Source organism: Protopterus annectens, chromosome 7.part0 (assembly GCF_019279795.1).
Source record: "Protopterus annectens isolate FY-2018-M chromosome 7.part0, PAN1.0, whole genome shotgun sequence".
Classification (NCBI taxonomy): Eukaryota; Metazoa; Chordata; order Ceratodontiformes; family Protopteridae; genus Protopterus; species Protopterus annectens.
Genome location: NC_056739.1, coordinates 1,074,323,855 through 1,074,351,350, shown reverse-complemented (window position 1 = coordinate 1,074,351,350; position 27,496 = coordinate 1,074,323,855). Strand labels below are relative to the sequence as shown.

Below are 27,496 nucleotides of genomic sequence, written 5' to 3'. Positions count from 1 at the left end.
GTCTTGGGACATGGTTGGGGACCTATAGCAGGCTACGACCTGAATCGCTGTCTTACCCAGTATTAGCTGCACCTGAAGTATCCCTGATGCATTATGTTGGGCTACCAGTCTGGAGTTGTGTGCATTCTTTATGAATATGGAAGCACCACCACCTTTGGAGCTTTGGTTCAAGTTCTGGGGCCAAAAGGTGTGGAATGAGTTATAGCCTGGTAGTGCAGGGGTGCTTTCTGCTGCCTTGAACCAGGTCTCTGTTACAGCACAAATGTCAATGTTCTCCATTTTAAGGAGTGCCTTGAGAAGTGCATTTTGAGATTTAGACTTCTAGCATTGAGCAACATGACCCTCAGATTGCATTTGTTAGTAGCTGTTACAGTGGTAATTTGGTCTTTGGAACACTGCCTAAAAAAGGCACTACAGGGGTGGCAAGAGCCTTGGCCAGTATCTGGAAGCCCAGGGGTGACAGATGCAGGCCATCTCTGGCAAAGCATCGAGGTCTGTCAGTCATGTCATCCCAGGCAGACAGATACTGGATCCCTTTTGAATAACACCAGAAACTTTGCCAATTGTTGAAATCAGTCATTTTCTGCTTGTACTGTGGTATCATTCTGGGTGATGGTAAGATACTGCTCAGGGCTAGAGTCATACCCACCTGGGCTACATAATCCAAGAGCTCCTCCATGTCTTTTTTCATGTAGTCCAGGGAGGTATGTCTCAGGTCATTCACACCCACATGTACAATGACAGAGTCATATTGGTACCTGTTGTTGAGGGACCTGAGTGCATGCATTATGTGGCAGATCCTTGCACCTGACAGGCAGCTGACTGTTACTTTCTCCTTATTCAACCTAGTGAGTGGGACATCAGTGTGCCTCACTATCGAGTCACCTATGACTAGTGTGTTGGGCATGCTGTTTTGCCTTGGGGGCTTTGGTTCAGTGGCGCACTGTTTAGGAGAGTTATGTGTCTCATTATAAGTGTTGTGTTGTGGTGGTCAAGTGTGTTTCTGCCTTGGAGGTCTCTGCTGCTTGGGTAGATTTTTATTGAGAGCCTCTGCGAAGGTTGGTCTGTGGTTTGTGTTTTTATGTGAAGGCAGTGCTCATGTGTGTTCTGGAGGGCTATGTGTTCCATGTGGTGTGGTGCAAGTGTTGACCTTCTCCTCTTGACCAGCTTTTCAGGTCTTGGCTGGAGAGTGCGGGGCTTCCAATTTGGATATATAAGTGCATCTCTTGCAAGTCTGAGTGTTGGAAGGTAAGAGGAGAGGGTTGTCAGTGTACATGAGGCAGTTGCTACACTGCCTCAGGATAACCAAGTTCACCAGGTTAATTTTGTCTGTTACTTATAAAATGTGTGGTTCTCTGGCAACATATTGAGGATTGATGGACTAAATAATGACAGACATTTGAGTTTCAGACGTCATACCCTTCAGAAAATGCTCACTAATTTAAAATCTGTTATTCTAGCAACTTTCCAAATTTATAAGAGCAATATTTAAAATCTGTCTTGATTTTGAGCCTCCACCCCCCCCCATTATTTTTTGACTTTGTCCCAATTTCTTGCACTGAGAAATTTGAGAGGTATTTTCTTTCAGTGCTCAGATCCAGATTGACTAAATGTAACCTGAACATATACCAGATTTTAAACAAGCAGTGCTCAAGATATGAATCCAGATGTCAGGCTCCACATAGGGAGTTAGGTAGTTGGCAACGTCAGTACTGATTTAGTCACAAGCTCACATTTTAACTCAGTAGAGTGACTACAGACATGCTCATGTGTAGACAAGCTGAGAATCAACTCAAACATCAGATGGATCAATAAATGAACACATTTTTTTCCCTAGTGTTTGTGCTCTAAACACTTGTGTCATATTGCTTACAATGAGAAGAAAGTATAACCATCCCTGGAATGCTTGAATACCAAACACATCCGTAAGAAGATGAGTAATCCAACTCCTGCAAAGTATTTTTGTACTGTATGCTAGAAAAAGCCAGTCTTTCTGTGCTGAACTACTGCAGGCAGCCTGGTGGACAGGGAGAAGGCGTAAACATGGGTAACGTCCATGTTGCCTTTCTAATACAGAATGGAGTAGATGGGACAAGCACAAGGTAGCCATCTGGTGGAGAAAATTCCAGAAAAAATGCTATAGTTTGATGAAAGAATAAGGCAATTAAATGTACCTTTTTAATATTTTATTTTTTGTCCTTTAGCAGCGTATCTAGATCTTTTGGCAAACCATCGGTCCGTATTCTACCAGCTTCTGTGACTGCTGCACTGCATATTATCCTAAAGAGGGGGAGTCCCATTTCTCCAGTGGGGATTCACCTGACTGGAACCCTCATATTTGCAAGGCCGGTATTAGAGAAAGGGGAGGGATTTGAGAGTTTTCTGGCTACAGGCCATTATCCTTGGCTTCAGTGGTATTTTTCATATGTTCTTCTAGTTTGTATAGTACAATAACCTGTTATGATGAACTCATTGTGGACATGTAGACACACATCTGCTTTGACTGGCTGGAGTGCAGCTGCTCCTTGAATGGGCTTACACTTCTTGGGTCCCTATTCATGGAGTCACACTTCTGGGTATTTTCCCAGAATGTGCTGCTGGAACAGTACAATTTCAACAGTTTTACTTGTAGATGGCTTGTACAGGCATTGAACACTCACTCCCATCCCTCTCCATCCCCTGCTGGCCCCTTAGTGTCTGGCCTACTAAATGACCATTGGTCAGCTGGTGTGCAGTCAGGGCTTGATTCCTCTACAGCTCAGAGATGTCTGAGATGTACAGAATACTAAGTAATATCAAGGTTAGTTTGCTGTGGTGGGTTAGAATAAATGTCGGCTTATACTTGTTTAAGAACAGAAAATTATACTTGGCAAATATACAATAAGAAACAAACCAGTACAGCTTTAAGCTGCAACAGCTAAAACAGATAGGATAAAATGATGGCTAGGAGTCTTGACTAAATGATCAAAGAAAATTAAAAAAAATTAAAATGTCTGTTTATAAATGTCCAAAAATAACCTTGAACAATATATGGGTGATCAGTATTTTAATACATGAAATGAGCAGGTAGAATAAGGGTGAGGTAATAACCAGTTTGTATGCATATATAGAATAGGTTTAAGACAATACCTCCACTTCTGCCATAGAATGGGTAGCTCTAACAGTACCTACTCTCCCCAGTGCTGAGAGGGTAGGTGTAGCTGTGCCAATCCACCCAGTACAACATATTACAGACTGTGAGAACATACCCTGCCAGAGCAGAGCATAACTCCTAACCTCTTAATATCAGAACCAGTTACAAAACTATGCATTAGCAATGAAGTAAGATCCACAATCAACAGCATGTTTTGTATGTTTGTAGAATCTAAGTTGACTGAATAAAAGGACCTTTTCTAAAACTAAGAAATATAGACTTCTAATGTGTGCCATTTTTTACTGATTGGAGTTCTCATTTTTCCATCATAAAATCACAGTTTAGGTGGGATAAAAAAAACTTTTTAAAATAACTAATTTTCTAGCCTTTACATCCTTTATATAAATAAATTCACAAGCAATACAGCTGTATAGTACATCTGGAAATAAACAATCACTAGAGAGAAATATACTGGCTGGGATTCAGAAATCTTACTGTGAAAGAGAAGCCTTGAAACATCTATTTTTCCCTCATGATATGCCTTTCTATTCTTAGACTGCTTTCCAGTGAGATTTCCCAATAGTGAAGGCCTTAGTGTGGAGAGCAGTCTCACAGGCAGCGCTACATGACAGGGCAGCAGTCTGAGCCAGTGGCTAATGCTGTTTAGTTATGTGCTCTCCCCTGGAAATACCAGTGGCTCACGATTTACACTGCCAAGCAATTAAGAGAATTGCTCAGCCACATAATATTTCACTACTTATGGTAAAAGTGAATGGCATCAAAAGCAGCAGTCACCATGCACGTCTAAGGAAGCAGTCATAGACCAATGCAGGTAAATTCAAGCAAGGTATTTGTATGTGGAGGGGGAGGGGTGTTAGTGTGCCTATGCATGTGTACTTATTCATACCTGCCTGAAGGAACATGATGAACCTCCAGGAGCATGTGTTTGTGTGTGTGTGTGTGTGTGTGTGTGTGTGTGTGTGTGTGTGTGTGTGTGTGTGTGTGTGTGTGTGTGTGTGTGTGTGTTGTGTGTTGTAGAATGCATGTAGATAAGTGGATAAATGATTCTATGACTGTTACTTATTGTGGGTGGGCTTGTTTGTTGATGTGTGTATTTGTACATATGTTTGTCTTAGTGAGTGTGGGTACATGCGTGTGAGTATGGGATGCTTTTGCCAACGTGATGCTTGGGTTGCTTGGAAGGTCACTACCACTTTCACATCTGAAGGTGAGAGTGTTAAAGTGTGATTCAGAGACATTCTAATGAGCCGGTAATGAGGTTTTTCATGTTATGGCCATAGCTGTCTGTGAATCATATTTTCACACCATGTCGATAATTGACCAACATGTAGTAGGCAATTAACAGAAGCAGTGAGCCCTTTTCTAAATTCTAGGGATCAGTTGGTGCAGTATCATTTCATGTATGACAGACTTGATTCATAATTCCAATGTACATCCACATGCAAAGCTGTATTCATTAAATTCAGCTCGTCACTTTTGATGATACATATAATTTATACAATAGACATAATGAAAAAATAAAAGATATGAGTTACTTCATTCTTGTCTATCAATATTTGGTATTTGGTTTGTTGTGGCAAATATCTTCATTGAGCAAGCAGGTACTTCCAGATCTGAAACTTTCAAAAGGCAATATCCCTTTTCTTCAGACCCTCTTTTCTTACTTCTAATTTTGGCAACCGACCTTAGTCTGCAGTAATGAGACCATAGCAAGCTGGACAAAATATTTGTATTTTTAATACCATACAAGAAGTTGTCACACTTAACATAAACAGCTAAAAATAGAGTTACACAACAGAATGAATGCTGGCTTGCTTGATTCCAAATTTCACTACAGTGACGCCTTATATGTATTCTGTGGCAACCGTCTAAATGCAGATTTATGCCAAAATCATTTCTTTGCAGCTTTGCTTTCTCTCTTCTATAACTCATTCATTGTATTCATTGAGAAACTATTGGTTCAGGTTTTGATTTGCACTTCTTAGTTATCATTTTCTCAGCAACTGTCATTATTAAATTTCTAATGCTAATTAATTTGTCATATCCTGTTATTGGGAAAGATAGACATTTCTTCAGAAGTTATAGCTAGTAAATGGGATAAAATGAAACTGAAGTTTAAAAATAGAGCAGGAATAAAAGAAAAAGAGATCTTGGTAAGAAGTAATATAAATTATTTAGAGGTACTGATAAAGGTAAAAGTATTACAAAATAAGGGAAATCTCACAGAACAAGAAGACGTGTAATTGCAGAATGTTAAAGATAAAATAATAGAGTACCTGGATAATACGCATGAGTTTAGAAAGATTGCTGCTAAGCAACTGTGTTTCAATAATAATTCCATAGCAGAAAAACTTTTGGTACAACAGATCAGGCAACCAAATGGAGAAAGGGTTGTTGCCAAACTTAGGGAGCCTATAACAAGAAAAATAACTAGAGATCCTGTAGAGGTATTAAGAGATATTTCTGAAATTTTATGGCAATCTGTATAAAGCAGAGAGGTGGAGAAATCAAAAAAGGTACAACTGGAAATATTTATGAAAGACTTAAAAATGCCAAGGTTAAAGGCAGGTGACAGATATCTGTTGAACTAGGAGGAGATGAGATAAAAATAATGATGCATAACCAATCTACAGGAAAGTCTCCAGGATCAGATGGCATTCCATTAGAAGTTTGGGAGTTAGGAGGGAAGAAACTGATAAAAATATGGAAAGTTTTATTTAACAATATTTTAAAAGGAGAGGAGGTACCATCATCCTGGAAAAAAAGGTGTGGCAGATGTAATACCTAAAGAAGGTAAAGACTCATCTGATCCAGCTTCATGTAGGCCCATCTCAATTCTAAACCACAATTATGTCTATAATGGCAAAGATGATGCCAAAACTGATAGATATGGACCAATGTGGTTTTATGGAATGGAAACAAACATTTGACAACATTAATAGAACAATAATGATCCAAAAGGAAGTAGAATGTAAGAAAATACAGCTGTTATTGGTAGATCTTGATGCAGGGAAAGCATTCACAGAGGAAGTTGGGATTTTATGAGTAGGGCAATGGAAGCATTTACATTTCCTAATACAATAATAAGGTTAATCAGAAGGCTATATGAGGGGTCAGAGGCAAAAATCAAAGAGGGAGGGTTCCTCTCTGATAACGTGTGTCTGAACAGAAGAATCAAGCAGGGGTTTCTCCTTTCCTCTTTGTTATTTGTGTTATATTTAGAACCACTGGTAAAGAGAATAAGTGACTCAGAAATACCAGGACAGAATCACAAGGAGATAATTGAAACCATGTTCAAGAAAAGTCGGCATTATTCTCAGATGATATTGCTTTGTACCTGATGGAACCAGAAAAGGATATTTCAGTGTTGTGGAATATTCTGAGTCAGTTCCATGTTTTTTTCCGGATATAAATTTAAGAAATATTAAACAAAGGCTAATAGCTATAAACTATGTACCCACATGTGAATTGGTCCAGCAATACACATATTTATGGTGACATGATAAAAATGAAGTATTTAGCAATATGGATTAAAAAAATGTATTGGTTATTGCAGCTAAGGATATGTTGGAAGACACTAAACAAAAAATAATACAAAAAATGAGAAACTGGAAGCTCTTGCTTATAGATATGGATAGCAAGATATAGGTAGTAGAAATGTTTTTAGTCTTTCTAGTTTTATACACAGGTCAGGCATATTTTTATCAACCAGAGAATAAATTGTGGACAGGAATTAATAAAAGTAGAAATATTTTATTTGGGAGGGGACGAGCGCAAGAGTCAAGTGGAATAAGCCGATTCTCCAAACAGAACAAAGAGGTTTAGGATTACTTAATTTGAAAGGTTATTTCAGAGCTTCACACTTAAGTCTCTTATAGATAGCACAAGCAGAAAGCTGCAATTCAAAGTGAAAAGGGATGTTGATGAAGTAAGGAGTAATTCAAGAAATAAGGAAAGAATGTGAGTTTGGACTCAGATCCTTAATGAGAATGACAACAGTCATAAATTAGCAGAAAGTATACTAAGAATTAAGTCAACATGAAAATGTTGGAAAAAGATTCTGGTGATAGAGAAGTACAGAGAATAGATAAGAGGGGCCTGTAATTTACTGGGGGAAACTGGCAAAGGAACTAAAGTATTGGGAACAAATATTTAGCGAGGGAAAAGTAATACAATGGGAAGAGGCCAAGAAGATATTTGGATTGCAGTCTAGTGAATGCCTTCCCTATCAAGGATTTATATCAGAATATAGACAAGGGGTCTGCAGCCCGCTGCTCTGGAGCCACATGCAGCTCTTCCTCCCCTCTGAAGTGGCTCTCTGTAACTTTGAAAAAAATGAATGATATGGAAATAAACAATGGCTTTTTATTTTTCCTTTAAAGCGATCACCTTTTATTTTGCAGATTGAGGTGATACCGCGACACTAAAATAAAAATAAAAAAAAAAGTGTTTTAATATTTTTTCAACCAAAATATGCATGACATTCTACAATGTCTACAGCCCGTTGCCTTTCCCTGCTGCCTGTAGGTGGCTAGTCTTGAGTTTTCGACCTTCTGCAAGCTAACCATGGGTAAATCCAAAAAAAGAAAAGTCTCGGAAGAAAATAGAGATTTTAATTCTGCTTGGAAAGATTCATTTGCTTTCACTGCCAACAGTGCTGGTTTACCTGTATGCTTGATATGTGGTGAGAAATTAGCAAACAACAAAAAATGTTATGTTGAAAGACGTTTCCAGAACAAACACACAGCATTTTCTGAAAAGTACCAAACTGGAGAGGAATGAAAAAGAGCGATTTCAGAACTGCTGTGGAAAGCTGATCAGAGTAAATAAGTCTGTAAACTCAACTACTGCTGCTAGTTTTGTGGCAGCTCAGGAGACAGTAAGGAGTGGAAAGCTGTTCACAGATGGAGAATACATGAACGAATTATTCATTAAAATATCTGAGCATCTATTCTCTGACTTCAAAAACAAACCTGAAATTGTTCAGAAACTTAGAGATATGCCTTTCTCTGCAAAGACTGCCAAGGACATGACCATCAAGATGGCAGCAAACATCAGCAGTCAACAAAGTGAGGACATTAATTCAGCTCCAGCATGCTGAATTGCCTGTGATGAGTCAAAAGATCTAAACAATATTGAGCAGACAGCGTTGTTATGCAGATATGTGAATTCTGATGGGCTGCAGGAAGAAATCATTGAGTTGATACTGCTAAAAGGCCAAACACAGGTGGGGAGGGCATTTGTGAGGCTGTGATGAATTTTTTAAAAGCGAAAGAAATAAACACCACCCACATGGTGTCAGTGGCTACTTATGGGGCATCTAGTATGAGAGGAGCACATGGGCTTGTGACTTTACTTTGGAAGTCACTGGATAGAAAGCTGCTGACATTTCCCTGCATTCTGCACCAAGAAGCACTGTGTGCTCAAATATTTCCTTCTTAATACATGGAGGTGATGAACCTTGTCATTCAAATAGTGAACAAAGTTATGTCAAAAGGGTTAAACCACTGACAACTCTGTTCATTGTTGATGAAGCTGACAGTGCATATTTGGATTCCCTGCTGCATAACAAAGTCTAATAGTTGTCCAGGGGAGAGGTGCTGAAACGCTTTGCTGCATGTCGGGAACACATGAAAACATTCCTGGAAAGCAAGGGAGTCACCTATCCTGAACTGGAAAATCCAGATTGCTTGAAAGAGCTGCACTTCATGGTGGTATGACACTGCACTTAAACACACCGAACAAAAGTCTTCAGGGAAAGGGAAGCACGGCCATGCAGATGCTGGAGAATGTTTTGGCATTTCAGAGTAAGACAACGGTGTTTGCCAGAGATGTATAGAAAGGTACACTCTCTCCCTTCCCCTCCCTGAGAGAGATCAGAGAAGCACATAATCACATAAATTGTGAGTATTTACAGCCTCCAATCATTGTAATGCAAACTGCATTTGGGGAAACATTCTTTGAGTTCAGAAAGGAAAATAACACATTAACCTTCCCTGTCACACCACTGGACATTGACCCATCCCTGCTGAACATGTCCATTTACAGGAGTAAGTCAAACCGATCTTGAAATTGAACTGGCTGACATAGCTGATAAAGACTTATGGGTGTCTAAGTTCAAAAGCCTGACAGCAGATCTCAAAGATGTTGCTTGTCAGAAGGCCATTCTCGCTCAGACGCACAAATGGAGTGATATTGAAAACCTCCCCAAACCTGACAACTTATGTTTGAAACATTGAATGCCATTCCTGACATTTATATGAACATGAAGAAGTACGTATTTGGAGTCCTGTCCATCTTTGGATTCACATACTTCTGCAAGCAGGTTTTCTCAAGCATAAACTACATAAACTGTAAATATTGCACCTCGTGGATGACAGCCTTCAATTTGTGTGAAGATCAAAGTCACATCTTACAGCCCTGATACAGAGAAGGTCTGCAGTGATGTTCAGAAACAGAAATCACAGTAAACAGGTGAGAACACTATCATTTAAAAGGCTATTTTTGCAAAAAAGTATTTATTTTGGACCCTGAGCTAATGTGGTTGTGTTTTATGTTCAGGCTTGACAGCTGCTTGCTGTACATGGCTGAAGCAAAAAACAGAAGACGATAACTGCACTCGTCATAATTAAATACAAACTGGCCTATTTTTATATTTACAATTTTCAAAGCTATTAGGCTGCAGCTATATGTTTTATTACTTTCAAACTGGGCTACTTTTTATTTTATTAATTTCTACAAATAAGGGAAGAACTCAAACAGGCCTGCATAGTTCTTTGTTTTATTTCAAAGTAAGCATACACTTGACAGTGTTTTTTTCCCTCCTCATAAGAGTGTGGTGTTTTCTTTGTTATAACATGTAAAAACAGCAATAAAATGTCAGTAGTTTTCTTTTTGTAGATCTATAATTTTATAAATCCAACAAACTGTAGTTTATATATATATATATATATATATATATATATATATATATACACACACATACATACAGTATATATATATATATATATATATATATATATATATATATATATATATATATATATATATATATATATATATATATATATATATAAAATAGAGTAACTATATATAAAACTTTATACACTGTGTATGTATTATCTTCATTTTAGGGGTCAAATAGGTTTTGTGGCTCCAGATGAATTTTATTTGGTGGGAGAAGGGCCAAAAATGGCTCTTTTTGATAGTGAAGGTTACAGACCCCTGATACAGAAAAAGAGAAAGGGATAGGGGAATCCTAAATGAAAGACCTGCACTGGTTGAGCAGATGCTGCTGTTAAAAAGGGATCATTCATATGGCACATAAACTATTGCACAATAACTATATAGGAATCAATCAGAAGTAGTCAGAAAAGATTGAGAAGAGAGATTAGATATGCAATTCACAAAGAAACGATGGGAGGATGTACACATGGCTTCCAAATATGCAACAAAGCCTAGAAGATTTAAAATTTTTTGCCTGGAAGTGTTTGCATGGATTCTTTTATATCCCAGAAGACACCAAGAATTTGTCCTCAGGTCGATGTCAAGTGTTGGAGTTGTGATGGGGGAAGAATGTAATAACTCAGAGCATATGTTTTGGGAGTGCATATTACTCCATCAGGAATATTGGGTGAACAAATGAGTGTAACTAAGGAAATTATTTTTTTAAGCTGGGTTACAGTATCTGAATTATCTAGACACAGTAAGGCCCTGCTAAGTTTAATTTTGGTGGATACCAAAAAAGCAATTACTAGAAAATGGAATCTAAACCAACTATGCTTGAAATAGTGAATATTGTAACGGAGACAAAAGAATGGGAAGTGGGATCTTTAGAAAAGAATAGGAGTAAATTACATAGAAAAATGAAAATTGTGGGAACAATACATGCAGAAAAATGTTTTTGAGGAGAAATGAAGTTTAAGGGAAGGCAGGCATTGAATAATTTATGTAATGTTGCTTAGACTATACATCATATATATTGTTATATATCTTATAATGTTTTTAAATGTGAACTTGCTAATATGTAAGTTTGTCTGTGTCACAAATAATAATTCAATAAAGGTGTTTAAAAAGAATTTAGGGATATATTCATTCGTTCATAGATTAGTACTAGGCTAATTGCCCTGATGGGCCATTTTAATCCTAGCCAATTACCACATGTAAGAATCAAACCCTGAACCTTGTCTCTGTAAGGTAACCACCTTAACCATTATGCCAACCTCCCACCCGGTATTTGGCATTGTAATGGACTTGATCAGATATCACAAGACGTTGTAAAATTCTTACTATCAAATATCCCTAGTCTGTTGATACATGTATTTTCTCAGTTTTAAATACTTAACCTATACTTTTTCATTAAAAGCTAGAGCCCAGGACCCCCAGACCATTAAGAAAATACCACACAGTCTTACAATCCTTTTGTAAATCCTTACATATCTCCTTAGCCTGGGGGTTCTAACTGCTTTTATGCCTCCTTTTATAGCTATAATCATTTTCACCACATTCTCATCCCCCACATAGGTTCATAGATAAGTACTAAGCTAACTGCCCTTGCGAGCCATTCTAAGCCTAGGCAATTATCCCTTGTGAGACTGTAACCCTGCACCTTCTGTTTGTAAGGCAAACACCTTAACCATTAGGCCACCCTCACAATCTCCGATACATAGATACTTAACACCTTCCTGAAAGGCAACCAGCCTGTTTCTTGCGTTTCCAACCTCTCTGTATGACAGCCAGCCCTGATATGAAGAATGCAATGAAAACAGAAAGACTGCCTCTGCCTAGGAAGCTCTTAATTCCCACATAATAACATTCCCATTCATCAGTATATTCCCTTTTGCAAGAGGACACCTTGGGATAGAAGGAAATGCTCCCTCTGCTGCAACTCTCATCCATTTATCCTTGAAGAGTGTTTTATTCTTAGTTTCACCAAGGTGTGTCTCCTGCAGTTACACAATCCAAGACATGAATATTTCAAATCTGCCATTATTCTGTTTTTCTGAAATAGTATTATCAGCCCATTAGCATTTCAAGCAAGCAATCTCATACAATACATAATATAAAGTTACCCTTTTTTCAACTTCCTGTTATTAGCACCCACAGTTTTATTACAACTTTAGTCTGTAAAGTTATATTTATATATTTATATATATTTGTTTACCAGGAAAGTCCGATTGGGCCAGAAAGTACCTATTTTCAGCGCAGGCACAGGGAGAAAAGCTCCACGATCACAGTCTTTCAAAAATCAAGTACAGATATTTTAAATCACAAAGTATCACATTACAGTACAAAACATCAATTATGGATATTTTAAATGATGAAGTACCATGTTACACTACAAAACATAAAAGTGAAAAAATGTTCTAATGAAAAATACACAGAACAAATGTTTCATAGTAGAGTGCAATGGAAAACCATAACATGAGTTGGAGAAAATACGCGAGGAAAAACTTCTTAGTCATATTACTTGTTACATGAATTAGTGTGCAATAAATGAGACATGAGACAATCCTAATAATATACTTAGAGATATTAGTGATTACATGATTAGAGACAATGAGGGAAAACTGAGTGAAGTCTTAGTATGAGAGAGGCTGTTCATATTATGGTTATAGAAGAAAGAAGGATATAAGAAGAGTGCAGGGTAGGGTGTCTTCAGGTAGCTTAAGTGAGTAGGGAGGAAAGAGAAGGAGGTAGAGGAAAGGTCTTTACAGATGAAGTGGGTAACGTAAGGTAGTGAGAAAACAAAAAAGGAGTAGAGTAGGAGGCTGGAGAGGGTTGTGAAGTCTCATTTAGGTTGAAGGGCTGAGTGAAGCATAGAAAGTAAGTTTAGCCAGGATTGGCATAGGAGCAGGTCCCAAGATTTTGTAAAGGGTTATTTAGGGAGAATTTAAAGGTGGGTCAGCTAGAAATAGTTCTGGTGGTTAGAGGTAAGGAGTTCCAAGTTTTTTCTACTGAGTACAAGTATAGGCTTTGTCTAGGGGATTAATTCAGTTTATTTACAGGATCATAGTAGATTACTAGGCTATCAGCCTGGAGGTAATTTTAAGCCTAGCAATTTCAACCTAATGTAATACTACTAGTCAATACCCAAGATTGCATTTAGTGATGACTGCCCATGTCCAGAAGTGTTGTAGCACTATCATTGGTAAGAATTTATGGTGCCCCATCCATTCATTCAGGTTCCTCTTGAACAGTGTTATAGAGGTGCTCTGTTTCACATGAATTGGTAGCCTGTTCCAAAGATGTGCCAGTTGCTGGGAGATAAATCTGTCCCTCCAGCATGTCCTATTTAAGTTGCAGGCCATATATAAGTCCCTGGAACGGGTAGCCCTAGACCCATTTGATTTACGGATATGCAGTAAGTTCATCAGGTTTGGGTTTTTGGTTGCTCTGTAGGTCAGGCATAAGACTCCCCTAAGAAGTCTATATGATATGGGATATAGTGACAGGGATTTTAGTCGGTCCATGTAAGGCACATGCTGGAAGCCCTTGATCGTCTGTTAGAAAACTCTGAGGTCTCTCTAATTGCTGTAGATGCTAAGTATGATACATACAGAATGGGAAGTTATATTCAATTATGGGCCGAATAAGTGCCAAATATAAGGGGATTATAACTTCTTTTGCTCTCAGGGTGATGCCTTTACTAATCAAGTTAGCTATGTATAAAGCTTTCCTTACAATGGTAGACACGTGGTGGTCGAAGTTAAGGTTGTGGTCAACCTGTGATCCCAGGTCTCTTACCACTTCATGGGTACTTAGGGTATTGTTATTAATCTGATAGTGTGAAGGGGCATTGTTTGTGCTGAAGGGAATGATAACGCATTCCTTTGCATTCAGTTTGAGACTGTGACTAATACACCAGCCGTTGGTCTGTGTGAGACCATTCTGGAGTATACTGACATCATTTAAGGATTCAGTAATTACACTTAGTTTGCAGTTGTCTGCAAACTTGGTCATCCGCAACCCTTTAGTTTTGACCTGAACTTCTGAGAAGTATATACCAAACAGTAGGGGGCCCAGCACTGACCCCTGTGGCACCCCTCTGGTAACAGGTCTGCTGGTTGATGTGGAGTCATCCACTTTGATATTGTGTGTCCAGTTTGTGAGCCAGTTAGCAGCCCATCTTACAACAAAGGGGTTTACATTCAGTTTGCTAAGTTTATTGGTAATGCCCAGAGGTGGGATTGTGTCAAAAGCCTTTGCCAAGTCGAGGTATGCTGTGTGCACAGATTTACACTCACCAATGGCCTTGGTTACACTTTCAAAGAAATTCACCAGATTTAACAGGCAGGATCTTCCTTTCACAGAGCCAAATTGGGTAGGGCCAGGGTTTGGAGGTCACCTATGTCTATATTTATGAGGTCAATAATGATATGTTCCATGGCCTTACAGATGCAACTGGTCAGGCTTATGGCTCTGTAATTCCTTGGGTCTGTTGCTAGGCCACTTTTGTGGAGGGGAATTATTGTAACTGTTCTCCATTCCACTGGAACAAAGCCTGTGGTTAGGCTATGATTGAAAAGGTTACTTAGTGGTGATACTAGTTCATGTTTAATCCTGTTTAGAAGACAGCCTGGGATGTCATATGTTCCTGTAGAGGCCATGTTCTTTGCCTTGGACAGGGCTTTGAGGACCTGCTGTTCAGATATGTAACATGGGGGGAAGTTTGGGGGAGGGTTTTTTGTAAGTTAGGAGGGGATAAGGGAGTGAAATTTTCACCAAACCTATCCACTAGCAGGTTTGCTATCTCTGTGGTATTTCACATACTGACCCCACAGAGATAGCAGGTTTGGTATCACTGTGGGGTCAGTGTGTGTAATACCGTTGACCACCAGTTCTGCACATGCTTGGGTCCTACCCTTTAGGTTATGTACATAACTGTAAAGGGCTTTATGGTTATCCTTGACTGTACATGCTAGGTTTCTCTCAAAGGAGCTCTTGGAGGATTTGACAAGTTGTCTTTTTTGCCTGTTAACGCTGAGGAGGGTAAAAAATCAAAACAACACCACAAACTGTTGAACAAACAAAAAATGCAGGACAAAGCACTTCAAGCACCCAGGAAATCTTGAGCTATTCATCTCTTTATTAGGGTTAAAACCAGAATGTAGTGCCACACTGAAAGAAAAATGAAGAAAAGCGCTTTTCGTCTGGTGCAATGACCAAACTTCTTCAGACAAGTAACAGCAGGCACAGAGGCAGTTCATTATATATATATATATATATATATATATATATATATATATATATATATATATATATATATATAGATATCTACATACACACACACACCAGAACTCACTTCCCTCTGCCCCCTAATTAAACAATTAACATACAAAAACAATTAATTCTAAACATAAAATGCAATTTGGAAAAACAGTTTAAAAATCATTCTTTAAAACCTTTTAATTCATACTAATATTACAAACAATACCACATCTACTACCATAATTGTGGCAACTATTAGTTAGAAAACATGAAACAAATACCTGATTTACTAGGAACTTAAAAGACAAAAATCAAGAATTCACTAATCAGAAGTGTATTTAAAATTCAGATCTTGTATTATTCAACACCTACACTACTGTAAAGGTTGCCACCTAGTGAAAATTAAACCACTTACATACTAAATTAGCCATGATTATCAAATTGGTATAAAGTCAACAATTGTAAAGTGGGTAACCCATATAGAACAACTCAAAAACATTCACATACATAGTCATAACAGGGGAAAAAAAGAAAGAAAAAACATATATAAATAAATATATGTCATCTATTCAGGCTTTTCAATTTCAGTAAACATTGAATGGAACACCCACCATTAATACCAGGAAAATGGAAAGCATCTAAGCATATCTGCCACATCAATTCTCTTTTTTTCTAGTAGTAAAGATCTCGGTCCTCCCCTTACATCTCCATTTACATGATCTATCACCCTGAAGTTAAAGTTGTATGTGGGCTTCATTTTAATGTGGGCAGCTAGAGCATTTTCGACCTTGCCTTTCTTGATACAATAAAGGTGTTCATACACTCACTCCCGCAGTCTACGGTCTGTTTTTCCAACGTAAAATGCGGGTATTGCCAGGATCTCAGCCCCTTGGGAACAACTCCCTCCTTTAGACATTCATTAAAGTAAGTAGTTTCTAACTGCAGTTTTTTGATTTTAAATAATTTTGTATCTAACAATTTCAAATCCAATGCTATTGATGCAGTCACTTCAGGAGAAAATCTCTCGTTAGGTACCTGGACATTGTTGCTGGTTTTATTCAGCACAGGGATGGTATTCAGCCATTTAGATACATCAAATCACTCAGGATGTTCTCCATCAGGGTACAGAGTCTCAGAAGTTTGACATAGGAGGATCTTAGTGGTCCTACCCCTTACTTGGGAAGTGTCAACCCCTGAATTCGGGTTGTTGGCAGCTATAGCACAGTTAGTTGGTAGATGTATTATATCCAAGTGTTCTGACAAAGTGTCCAAACATTGAGAAAACATGGCTATAAGCCTAGTAAGGTTCCCAGCTTCATGATGACTACCCTGGGTATTGTAGAGATCCTGGGAATCAGTGCAAATCCCGCTAGCCATCAGACAAAGGAAAAAATCGAAACACCACCACAAACTGCTGAACAAACAAAAAATGCAGGACAAAGCATTTCAAGCACCCAGGAAATCTTCAGCTATTCAGCTCTTTATTAGGGTAAAAACCAGAATGTAGTGCCACACTGAAAGAAAAATGAGGTAAAGTGCTTTTCGTCTGGTACAATGACCAAACTTCTTCAGACAAGTAACAGCAGGCACAAAGGCAATTCATATATATACACACACACCAGAACATACTTCCCTCCGCCCCCTAATTAAACAACTCATACAAAAACAATTAATTCTATACATAAAATGGAGTTTGGAAAATCAGTTTAAAAATCACTTTAAAACCAGTTAGTTCATACTAATATTACAAATAATACCACATGTGCTACCATAATTGTGGCAACTATTAGTTAGAAAACATGAAACAAATACCTGATTTACTAGGAACTCAAAAGACAAAAATCAGGAATTCACTAATCAGAAGTGTATTTAAAATTCAGATCTTGTATTATTCAACACCTACACTACTGTAAAGGTTGCCACCTAGTGAAAATTAAACCACTTACATACTAAATTAGCCATGATTATCAAATTGGTATAAAGTCAACAATTGTAAAGTGGGTAACCCATATAGAATAACTCAAAAACATTCACATACATAGACATAACAGGGGAAAAAAAAGAAAGAAAAAACATATATAAATAAATATATGTCATCTATTCAGGCTTTTCAATTTCAGTAAACATTGAATGGAACACCCACCATTAATACCAGGAAAATGGCAAGCATCTAAGCATATCTGCCACATCAATTCTCTTTTTTTCTAGTAGTAAAGATCTCGGGCCTCCCCTTACATCTCCAGTTACATGATCTATCACCCTGAAGTTAAAGTTGTATGTGGGCTTCATTTTAATGTGGGCAGCTAGAGCATTTTCGACCTTGCCTTTCCTGATACAATAAAGGTGTTCATACACTCGCTCCCGCAGTCTACGGTCTGTTTTTCCAACGTGAAATGCGGGTATTGCCAGGATCTCAGCCCCTTGGGAACAACTCCCTCCTTTAGACATTCATTAAAGTAAGTAGTTTCTAACTGCAGTTTTTTTATTTTAAATAATTTTGTATCTAACAATTTCAAATCCAATGCTATTGATACAGTCACTTCAGGAGAAAATCTCTCATTAGGTAACTGGACATTGTTGCTGGTTTTATTCAGCACAGGGATGGTATTCAGCCATTTAGATACATCAAATCACTCAGGATGTTCTCCATCAGGCTACAGAGTCTCAGAAGTTTGACATAGGAGGATCTTAGTGGTCCTACCCCTTACTTGGTAAGTGTCAACCCCTGAATTCGGGTTGTTGGCAGCTATAGCACAGTTAGTTGGTAGATGTATTATATCCAAGTGTTCTGACAAAGTGTCCAAACATTGAGAAATCATGGCTATAAGCCTAGTAAGGTTCCCAGCTTCATGATGACTATCCTGGGTATTGTAGAGATCCTGGGAATCAGTGCAAATCCCGCTAGCCATCAGACAAAGGAAAAAATCGAAACACCACCACAAACTGCTGAACAAACAAAAAATGCAGGACAAAGCATTTCAAGCACCCAGGAAATCTTCAGCTATTCAGCTCTTTATTAGGGTAAAAACCAGAATGTAGTGCCACACTGAAAGAAAAATGAGGTAAAGTGCTTTTCGTCTGGTACAATGACCAAACTTCTTCAGACAAGTAACAGCAGGCACAAAGGCAATTCATATATATATATACACACACACCAGAACACACTTCCCTCCGCCCCCTAATTAAACAACTCATACAAAAACAATTAATTCTATACATAAAATGGAGTTTGGAAAATCAGTTTAAAAATCACTTTAAAACCAGTTAGTTCATACTAATATTACAAATAATACCACATGTGCTACCATAATTGTGGCAACTATTAGTTAGAAAACATGAAACAAATACCTGATTTACTAGGAACTCAAAAGACAAAAATCAGGAATTCACTAATCAGAAGTGTATTTAAAATTCAGATCTTGTATTATTCAACACCTACACTACTGTAAAGGTTGCCACCTAGTGAAAATTAAACCACTTACATACTAAATTAGCCATGATTATCAAACTGGTATAAAGTCAACAATTGTAAAGTGGGTAAACCATATAGAACAACTCAAAAACATTCACATACATAGTCATAACAGGGGAAAAAAAAGAAAGAAAAAACATATATAAATAAATATATGTCATCTATTCAGGCTTTTCAATTTCAGTAAACATTGAATGGAACACCCACCATTAATACCAGGAAAATGGCAAGCATCTAAGCATATCTGCCACATCAATTCTCTTTTTTCTAGTAGTAAAGATCTCGGGCCTCCCCTTACATCTCCAGTTACATGATCTATCACCCTGAAGTTAAAGTTGTATGTGGGCTTCATTTTAATGTGGGCAGCTAGAGCATTTTCAACCTTGCCTTTCCTGATACAATAAAGGTGTTCATACACTCGCTCCCGCAGTCTACGGTCTGTTTTTCCAACGTAAAATGCGGGAAGTAGAATGTGTTCTGGTGTGTGTGTGTATATAGATGAACTGCCTCTGTGCCTGCTGTTACTTGTCTGAAGAAGTTTGGTCATTGCACCAGACGAAAAGCGCTTTACTTTATTTTTCTTTCAGTGTGGCACTACATTCTGGTTTTAACCCTAATAAAGAGATGAATAGCTGAAGATTTCCTGGGTGCTTGAAGTGCTTTGTCCTGCATTTCTTGTTTGTTCATCGCTGAGGAGGGTGCTTTTCCATTGTTGGGTCCTTGTCTTTGTTTTCTTGGACAGCAGCTTTTTGTGTTTATTGTAGTGTTTGTTGATGCTGGAAGTCCACCATGGCAGCTTGATTTTACTTGGGGCTCTGGCTTTGATTCTGTCTGGTGCAGCCAAGTTTATACACTTACGTAAGTGATTGTGTAGGGCTTTAGTGTAAGATTTGGCATAGTTGCAACTTTTAGCTTGGAGTAGGGCTTGGAATGCATTTATACCTTCATCTAGGAGGCTACAGTTTGGCATGGTGAAGTTTTTTAGTCTGATTTCACCCTTTGTGAGTTCTGGTGTTAGTGTCAGTTTGAAGGTGACGGATTTATGGTCAGTTTTAACTAATGAAGGTCCAACAGCTGCAGCAGTGCACCTGTTTGACATGTTGGTGAAGACCAGATCTAAAACATTTGTTCCTCTTGTCAGGGTATGGATAATTTGCTCCAGGGCATTTGAATTCACAAAATCAAGGAACTTTTTTGCTAGCGAGTTTGGGCTAGAGTAGGTTTCCCAGTTGATGGTGGGATAATTTAAATCCTCCATAGCCAGTGTGTTCAGTAAAATTTGGATTGTCTTCAGCTTGGTTAAGTAGCCTTCATGGGTGTCGTGATCCATGGACAGGGATCTATAACTGCCTTGGACTTGAATGGGGGTCTTACACACTGTAACCTGGACCTGGAGTAACTCCATGGAGTTGTCCAGTCTAACTGCTATAAACAAAAACATGATTGATTTCAATAACTGGCTTTGTTTTTGGTGTAATTCCAAGCAAATCCAGTTCCTGTCTGCCTGGGAAGCCATGGTCAACAAATCTCGCTGGTTTGCCAGAGAAGGTTTGCACCTCGCAACACTAGGTTTTTGGCTGCTGGCGAAGACTCTTGCCTCCACATAGTGTCTTTTTTAGACAAGGTCTCAAAAACAACATTACTGACATGAAATTAACCAGTCAGAACAAAATAAGGGTCATGCTGCTAAATGCTAGGAGCTTAAACCAAAAACTGCACCCCCTGGAAGCACTTCTATCAGTAGAATATGTAGATGTCTGTGCAGTCACAGAAACCTGGTTTAAGGCCTCAGAGAGGTGAATTTATCTCTAATATAGATTGAAACACCACCTCCTTTGGTTTTCACACATTCCTTTTGCAGTCTAAAGGTGTGGAAGACATTGTAGCCTTGCAGGGTCAGGGTACTCTACCTTTCTCCACTGTTGTATAATCCTGGAGCTGGTATATATGATTAGTAGGGGGTGTTAGGGGTGCAGGAAGGGTTTGGCAGACCTCACATTAAATACGTTTCAGAATGTTGTGTTTTCAACATGTCTTGATTCAACTTTCTTTTTCAAACAAACATAATAGAACCATATACACACACGCGCACACACACACACACACACACACACACACACACACACACATGCTCATACTTCAAAAACATTTTTCTTCATAGTCACAGCCAGCTAGTAACTTCATTATTCCGTTGCTCAGATAACCTGTGATATTAAACCACATATCTGTAGAACAGCAATTGATAACCTTGATTCACATTTGTGCAGTAACTCATACTGGTCAACTTAAGTCATCAGAACAGTTAATACTGTCTATTGTCTATTATTTGTCTATGCCAAGAGCATGTTCTGTAATTCAAACAGTTATATACAAGGCAGACTTTGTTACAACTGTGGCAAATAGTGACTTAACTTGGTAGTAGAAATGTAACTGGAGTTTTACTTATTTCAGCCAAGGGCATGCTTAATTACTTATACCATTAAATGCACAGCAAACGCTGCATGCAAGTTTAGCAAATATTCACTTCCTCTTGTATCCATTTTGATAGTAGACTTCCATATAGTCTGAAACTGTAATTGAGATTACAGCTGGGGTGAGAGAGAATCAATAATAGAGCTATACTGCATGATAACTTCAAAAGTCAATCAGAAACCATTCGAAAAGACTGAGAATAGAGAATGGAAAAGCAATATTTAAAACAATAGTTGGAGGACATCTTCTGAATGGCTCCCAAAGGTTTAGGATTTTTGCATAGAAGTGCTAAAATAGATATTTTTATACCTCAAGCAGACTTCAACATTTTTTTCTTGGGTAGATAACAATTGCTGGAGTTGTGATGTGGAAAAGGGAGGTAAATGGGCAATTTTTTTGTAGAATGTAACAAGATGGCAGATTTTAAAAATTACCAACTGAGTATATGTTAGAGATGTTGGGGGAAAATTATTGTAACTACAGAAAATATTATTTTGAGCTGGGATATAAGATCTGAATTGCATAGACGTTGTAAGGTCTTGCTACGTTTAATGCTGTTAGCTGCCAAAATGATACAGTCTTTTCCTGTTTCCTTATCTCTTTTTGCTCTGGGACTTCAGTCCCGTGGATTTCCTTTCTCCAACACCTGCCCTGTTGTTGAATTTGTCTTCAGGCATTTCTAATGCTACCTCCAAACTGACAAATTATTTTTTTCAAGGACTTATTCTCCTACTTTCGGACCAATATGGAATCTGAATGGCTGTTTAATATCTTTTCAACTCTAGTGTTTCTTTTGCATGCTTTGTATATGAAATCATCCAGCTTATTAATGACTTTATTAATGTAAGCCAAATTTTTCTTTAGCAATACCGTTGTAATACCATTGGACTTAAGCATGCCCCAACTTTTGTCAAGAAGAGTTACCTCACTCTCTTCATCCAACATGTGGTTGACTAATATTCCCATTATTTTAGTAGCCTTTAGTCCCACTGTTTTATTTTTCCAGAGATTTTTGTCTAGTTCCATGACATGTGCCACATAAGCAACATTTCAGAAAACTGTTATGTTAATTCCTGTGAGATAAATACTACCTTATGGCCAGTGTACACCAACTTTTTACTGAAGTAGTTTTGGGGTTACACTTCTCCATAGAGAATCCTGCTAGAATATTGTATTTGTAAACATCAGGAACATTGATGGAAATTGGGGACAGTTGAAATTCATGAGTAGAGTAGGTTCATTTTCTAGAAGACTGGGCTATCTGCTGTAAGGATGAATGACATAGTGTATTTTTCTGTTTCTCTGATCCTTATGTGATTATAATTTCTCACTTACTGAAGTCTAGTAGACACTGAAAGATATCATGAATAACCATCATTGTATCTTGTTTGATGCATACATAGTAGGCAACATTCAGATAAGTTATTCAGATCATGTGGAGCTAATCTGTGAAGCCATCCTATTAGCTCTTATCACAATGCTTGTGTCTTTGAATAAGCCCACACTATGTGAAACGGATCACAGTCAACACCTACATTACAAACATTGCAGGTGACTTTGGTAGTCAGTCCTCTGGAGTGTAGCTTCCCAGGGTCAAGTAGCCAAGGTGCAGTTTTTTCAGGTGAGGATTGTGCCAACAATGGATTGCCTTTACAGCAGTTCTGTGGCAAACTGAGTTATAAGTTGGCTGCATAGTGAATTTAGCAGCTATTTCTAAACTTCAGTTCTACCACCTGTCCTCAGTAATGACCTCATCATCCCTATTAATAATTTACTAATGTTTGATTTATTGATGTCTTCACAATAGCAAGATTCAAAATACAATACAAAAATTATAATTAAGAACATAGTTATAATGCATGGTGTAATGGCGAAGTAATTGTAAATCATACTGCAAAAGTGATGATAAATTCATCCACTGACATTTTCTAAAGTATATGGAATGTATCAGAATGCAACAAATTATGTTTGCATAAATAACTCCCTCTTGCATAAACTTGACTGTAACTAGGAGAATTAAGAGGAACTGTAATTTGTCTATGCAGGTCTATACACCTTTGTAACAACTCTATCCAGAAGCACTATACAAATTCTCTACATCGCCATCCCTTGGTGCCTGAGGACAATATGTGGTCAAGTGATCAGTTCCGAACCTACCTGAGAAAGAATGGGTTTGAAAATGTCTGGAGTGATATTATCTTTCCTGGCATGAAGCAGGCTGTGATACATGCAATGCAGACAGCACAGGATGTAGTTGAGTTCCGTAAGAACAGTTTTGAACTTTATGGGGCTGACTTCATGTTTGGTGAGGATTTTCAGCCTTGGCTTATTGAAATAAATGCTAGTCCCACCATGGCTCCATCCACACCTATCACATCTGAACTATGTGCCAATGTACAGGAGGACACCATTCGGGTTGTAATTGACCGAAGACATGACCGGAACTGCAGTACAGGACGCTTTGAACTAATTTACAAGCAGGTAAAGAACTTTGAAAGACTGATAAGTTTATAAACTTTGTATTTATATGACAAATGCCATCAGTTTTGGTAATACTAAACAATGCCTTCACTGTCATAAAATGTTATAGCACAGAGCATTAATGTAGATCTATACATTCCAGAAGGAAATTCCTAAAACAGGGTGTAGTCCTGCCTTATTGGCAGACTGGTACAAACCAAGAGTTAGAATGTGACATCACAAACATTTTGTAATACACTATTTGTCAGTTCAGTGCCTGATATGGTAGGTGATAGATGTGTGTTTTATTTCTCTCAAAACAAAGAGAGACTGCATCACTGTATCATAACTGGGGTCTATATTAGATAATCAAAATTTTAAAAGTTTGAACATCATATGGTCGACACCATATGATTGAACTTTTAAAAGTTTGAAAATCTAATAATAAAAAAAGCACATAAAAAACTTACCTGAACATTTTAAGCAGGGGGCAAGTCCCCCTGCACCCCCCACGTGATGGGCTCCACCCCCCACCCCCTGCTCTTTAAATGTACCAACTCTGAGATCGCACTACAGTGCAGAAAAGGGAAATCTTTCCATCCCGCACTGTACAGAGATCTCCGTTAAAACGTTCAAACTTTTAAAAGTTCGATCATATGGTGTCGACCATACAGTGTTCGAACTTTTAAAAGTTTGATCACATAATACAGACACCATAACTGAAGGCTAGCTGTTCCTAGGAAGTACCTGAAAATTAATGTTGTTCTCGTTATACTATATTATTCTTGCTGGTTAAATACCTCCCATTCTGTGAGTCAGCTGCAAATGGCTACTGTCTTACCAGGATATACATAATAATCACTAATTTACAAAGAAAAGATAATCTGCTATGGGTAATTTTGTTTGGCTGTTATGGGACTCAACGACTAGATGCTGTCTTTCTTTCTCATGCTCAATTTAAAAACTTGTGCAGTAGAAAGGAAGTAAAAGAAAAAAAACAGAGATGTACACAGGAACTGGTTTTGAGGAACAGAATGTGTCCTTCCTTAGATCACTGTTGAAGTATTGCAAACTGTTATCTGTCTAAAATAACCTGGACATCTGTTTGGTATACAAAAGCCAAAGCCTTCCTTAGAGCTATACATTGTATGTATGACCTAAGCAAATGAGCATAAGTGTACATAAATGGATGTATGAATGTGAAAACCCTGACTATCTTGTCTCCAGTCAAGACAAAGGTTTAGAGCCGGTTGGTCTGTTCTACATATGGTTGTTGGTACCACTGTCCTTCAGTGTTTCAGATAGGTACCCCATTGGGGAAGCTACCTTGATTTTTCTTATTGCATTGCTGTTTGCTGCTCTATTTGATGTAGGCTAGGAGAAGAAAGTGTGATTGTGGTAGGCAGATTCCCTACAAGGATCTCTACTCATAGTGCCTTTTCTGTTCAGGCACAGAGCACAATTACAGAACTTGTTTGATCTGCCAGTCCTTTGTTCCTAAGACTTTATGAATATGACTTTTGTCCCTTAACTCCTGCTTGGAGACCCAGCACTTTAAACACCTTGCCCAAGCAAAAGTGGTGAATCCTTCCACTCCTGACATGCAGCTTGTGCAAAAGAAAAAAATTAAGAGGCCTAGGCCTGAGATTGACTGCCCAATCAGCCTTGGATATAGCTGCTTAGGTTTTGGGACTCACAGTATGCCCAACACCTTCTCAGATGCCCACTACAGTGATCCCCACCATAGGCCTTACTTCTGAAATGATTGATGCTATGACAATGGTGAGAAGGGGTACACCATTTAATTATCTCCAAAGGACCCAATGGTATTCTGCAGATTTTTGTTAGAGAGGAAATACCGGGGCTGCTTACCAAGGTATATCAGGAGTTGGAGTCTCTGTGTCTAGAGAAAGTGAGCATCCCACCCAAAAAGAATAAAAGTGTTATGCCACAAGTACCAATATGATTCTATCATAGTCCATGTAGGTGTAAATGACCTGAGATGTACCTTCCTGGAGCTTTCAGACTATGTGTCTCAGGCTGGTATGAGTCTAACATTAAGCAGCATATTACCATTACTGAGGATGATGCCACAATGCGAGCAAAAAGTGATTGACTTCAACAAGTCGCTGTCTTTCTGGTGTCAGTCTAAGGGGATCCAATATTTGTCAGATTGGGAGAACATGGTTAACAGACCATGTTACTTTGCCAAGGATGGTCTGCATCTTTCCCCTCTAGGTTTTTGAATATTGACTAAAACTTTATGCACCCCCATTGTGCCTTTTTTAGGCAATGCCAAATCGACAAATCTACCAACATAGCAAAATCAACTCAACTGAACTCTAAACTATTACTGCTCAATGCCAGGAGCTTAAATAAAAAAAGCACTCCTTCCAAGCCCTCCTCACACTCAAGAATATAGACATCTGTGCAGTTACTGAGACACAATTTAAAGTGGCAGAGAGTACCCCAGCAGTGCAAGATTTTAGTGCCTTCCACACTTTTAGATCAGTAGCTGCATAAGATAAGGGCTAAAGGTGGAGTTGTCTCAAATACATCAGTAACAAGCATACCTCTAGGGTGGTCAAACAGGATAATGAGCTGGAGTTCCTCCATGTGCATATCACCATAGACAAAATCCCATACCATATCCTAACTAGCTGTAGGTCACCCTCCATGTCCCAAGAAGCTTACAGTGCATACGTGGACCTACTGGAGACACTTAGCATCCAACCTTACATCCTACTCTTAAGAGACTTTTATTACCCCAATATAGACTGGGAATTCTACATGACCTCAAATCTACAGGTACAGAGATTTCTGGACTTCATAAATACAAACATCCTTGACCAAATAATGAATATACCCTCTAGAGGCTCCAACATACTGTACCTCATGATCACAAATATGGGAGAATGCTGCATCCCCACAATACCTCATCCTACCTAGTAGAGTCTGACCATACAATTGTCTTCTTCAAAATCAAAATCAACTCTGTAATCCCATTAAAACAAATATTAGTTATAAACTATTCCAAGGCAAATTACCCTTTATTAGGTGATGGATTGTCAAAATTAAATGCCTCTCCAAACTCTGAGAACACAGCAGCATATGCTTAATTGCCCTCAGAAACTCTGTACAACCATGTCAGTGGCTGGATAGATGTTGCTGTGACTACCAGAAGTAAGCTGAGGACTAGCCCCAGAACAAACTGCCCTGGTGGCATCCCAAATTAAAGAGGATATACATCAAAAAGAAAAAAATTATGACAAGTGTCAGAAAAGGTAATTCCCGTAAATATATCCTCCTTCTGCCCCAGCCTCTCCACTATCATATCCAAATAGTCCCCTGCTAGGATGCTACGCAGCTCAATTCAAGAATTATTAGACATCTACAAACCCAAAACCAAAATAGGCTGCCTTCTCTATAACTATAACCCAGCTACGTCCTGGAACCAACTCCCCTTGGAAATAAAATTCCTCCAGCATAGCAAAAGTTTCAAATTAGCCACAAGGAAATACCTAAAAACAAAGTGGTCTTGCCACTGTAGCCAACCCCCCCTGAAACCACCATCCTTTCACCTATGTCACCACCTCACTCTTAATGTATCTCTAACACTATTCCCCTGCCTCTTCTACCTCTTCCCTTCCTCTGTCTCCATCCACTCTTAATTCTTAGTCTCAAAACAACCTACCTGTCTAGTCTGTCTCCTATACTCTACCTCCCAT

At 38.4% G+C, this 27,496-nt stretch overlaps 1 protein-coding gene across 1 annotated transcript in view; it reads left to right on the top strand.

The window, feature by feature from the left end:
• The window catches only part of LOC122806873 (tubulin monoglycylase TTLL3-like), a 406,187-nt gene that overhangs the window by 355,550 nt on the left and 23,141 nt on the right, over nt 1–27,496 (top strand). The window contains exon 13 of the mRNA XM_044077644.1: nt 23,354–23,789. Within this exon, the coding sequence (XP_043933579.1) occupies nt 23,354–23,789 (436 nt within the window). The remainder of the gene's footprint in view (nt 1–23,353; nt 23,790–27,496) is intronic.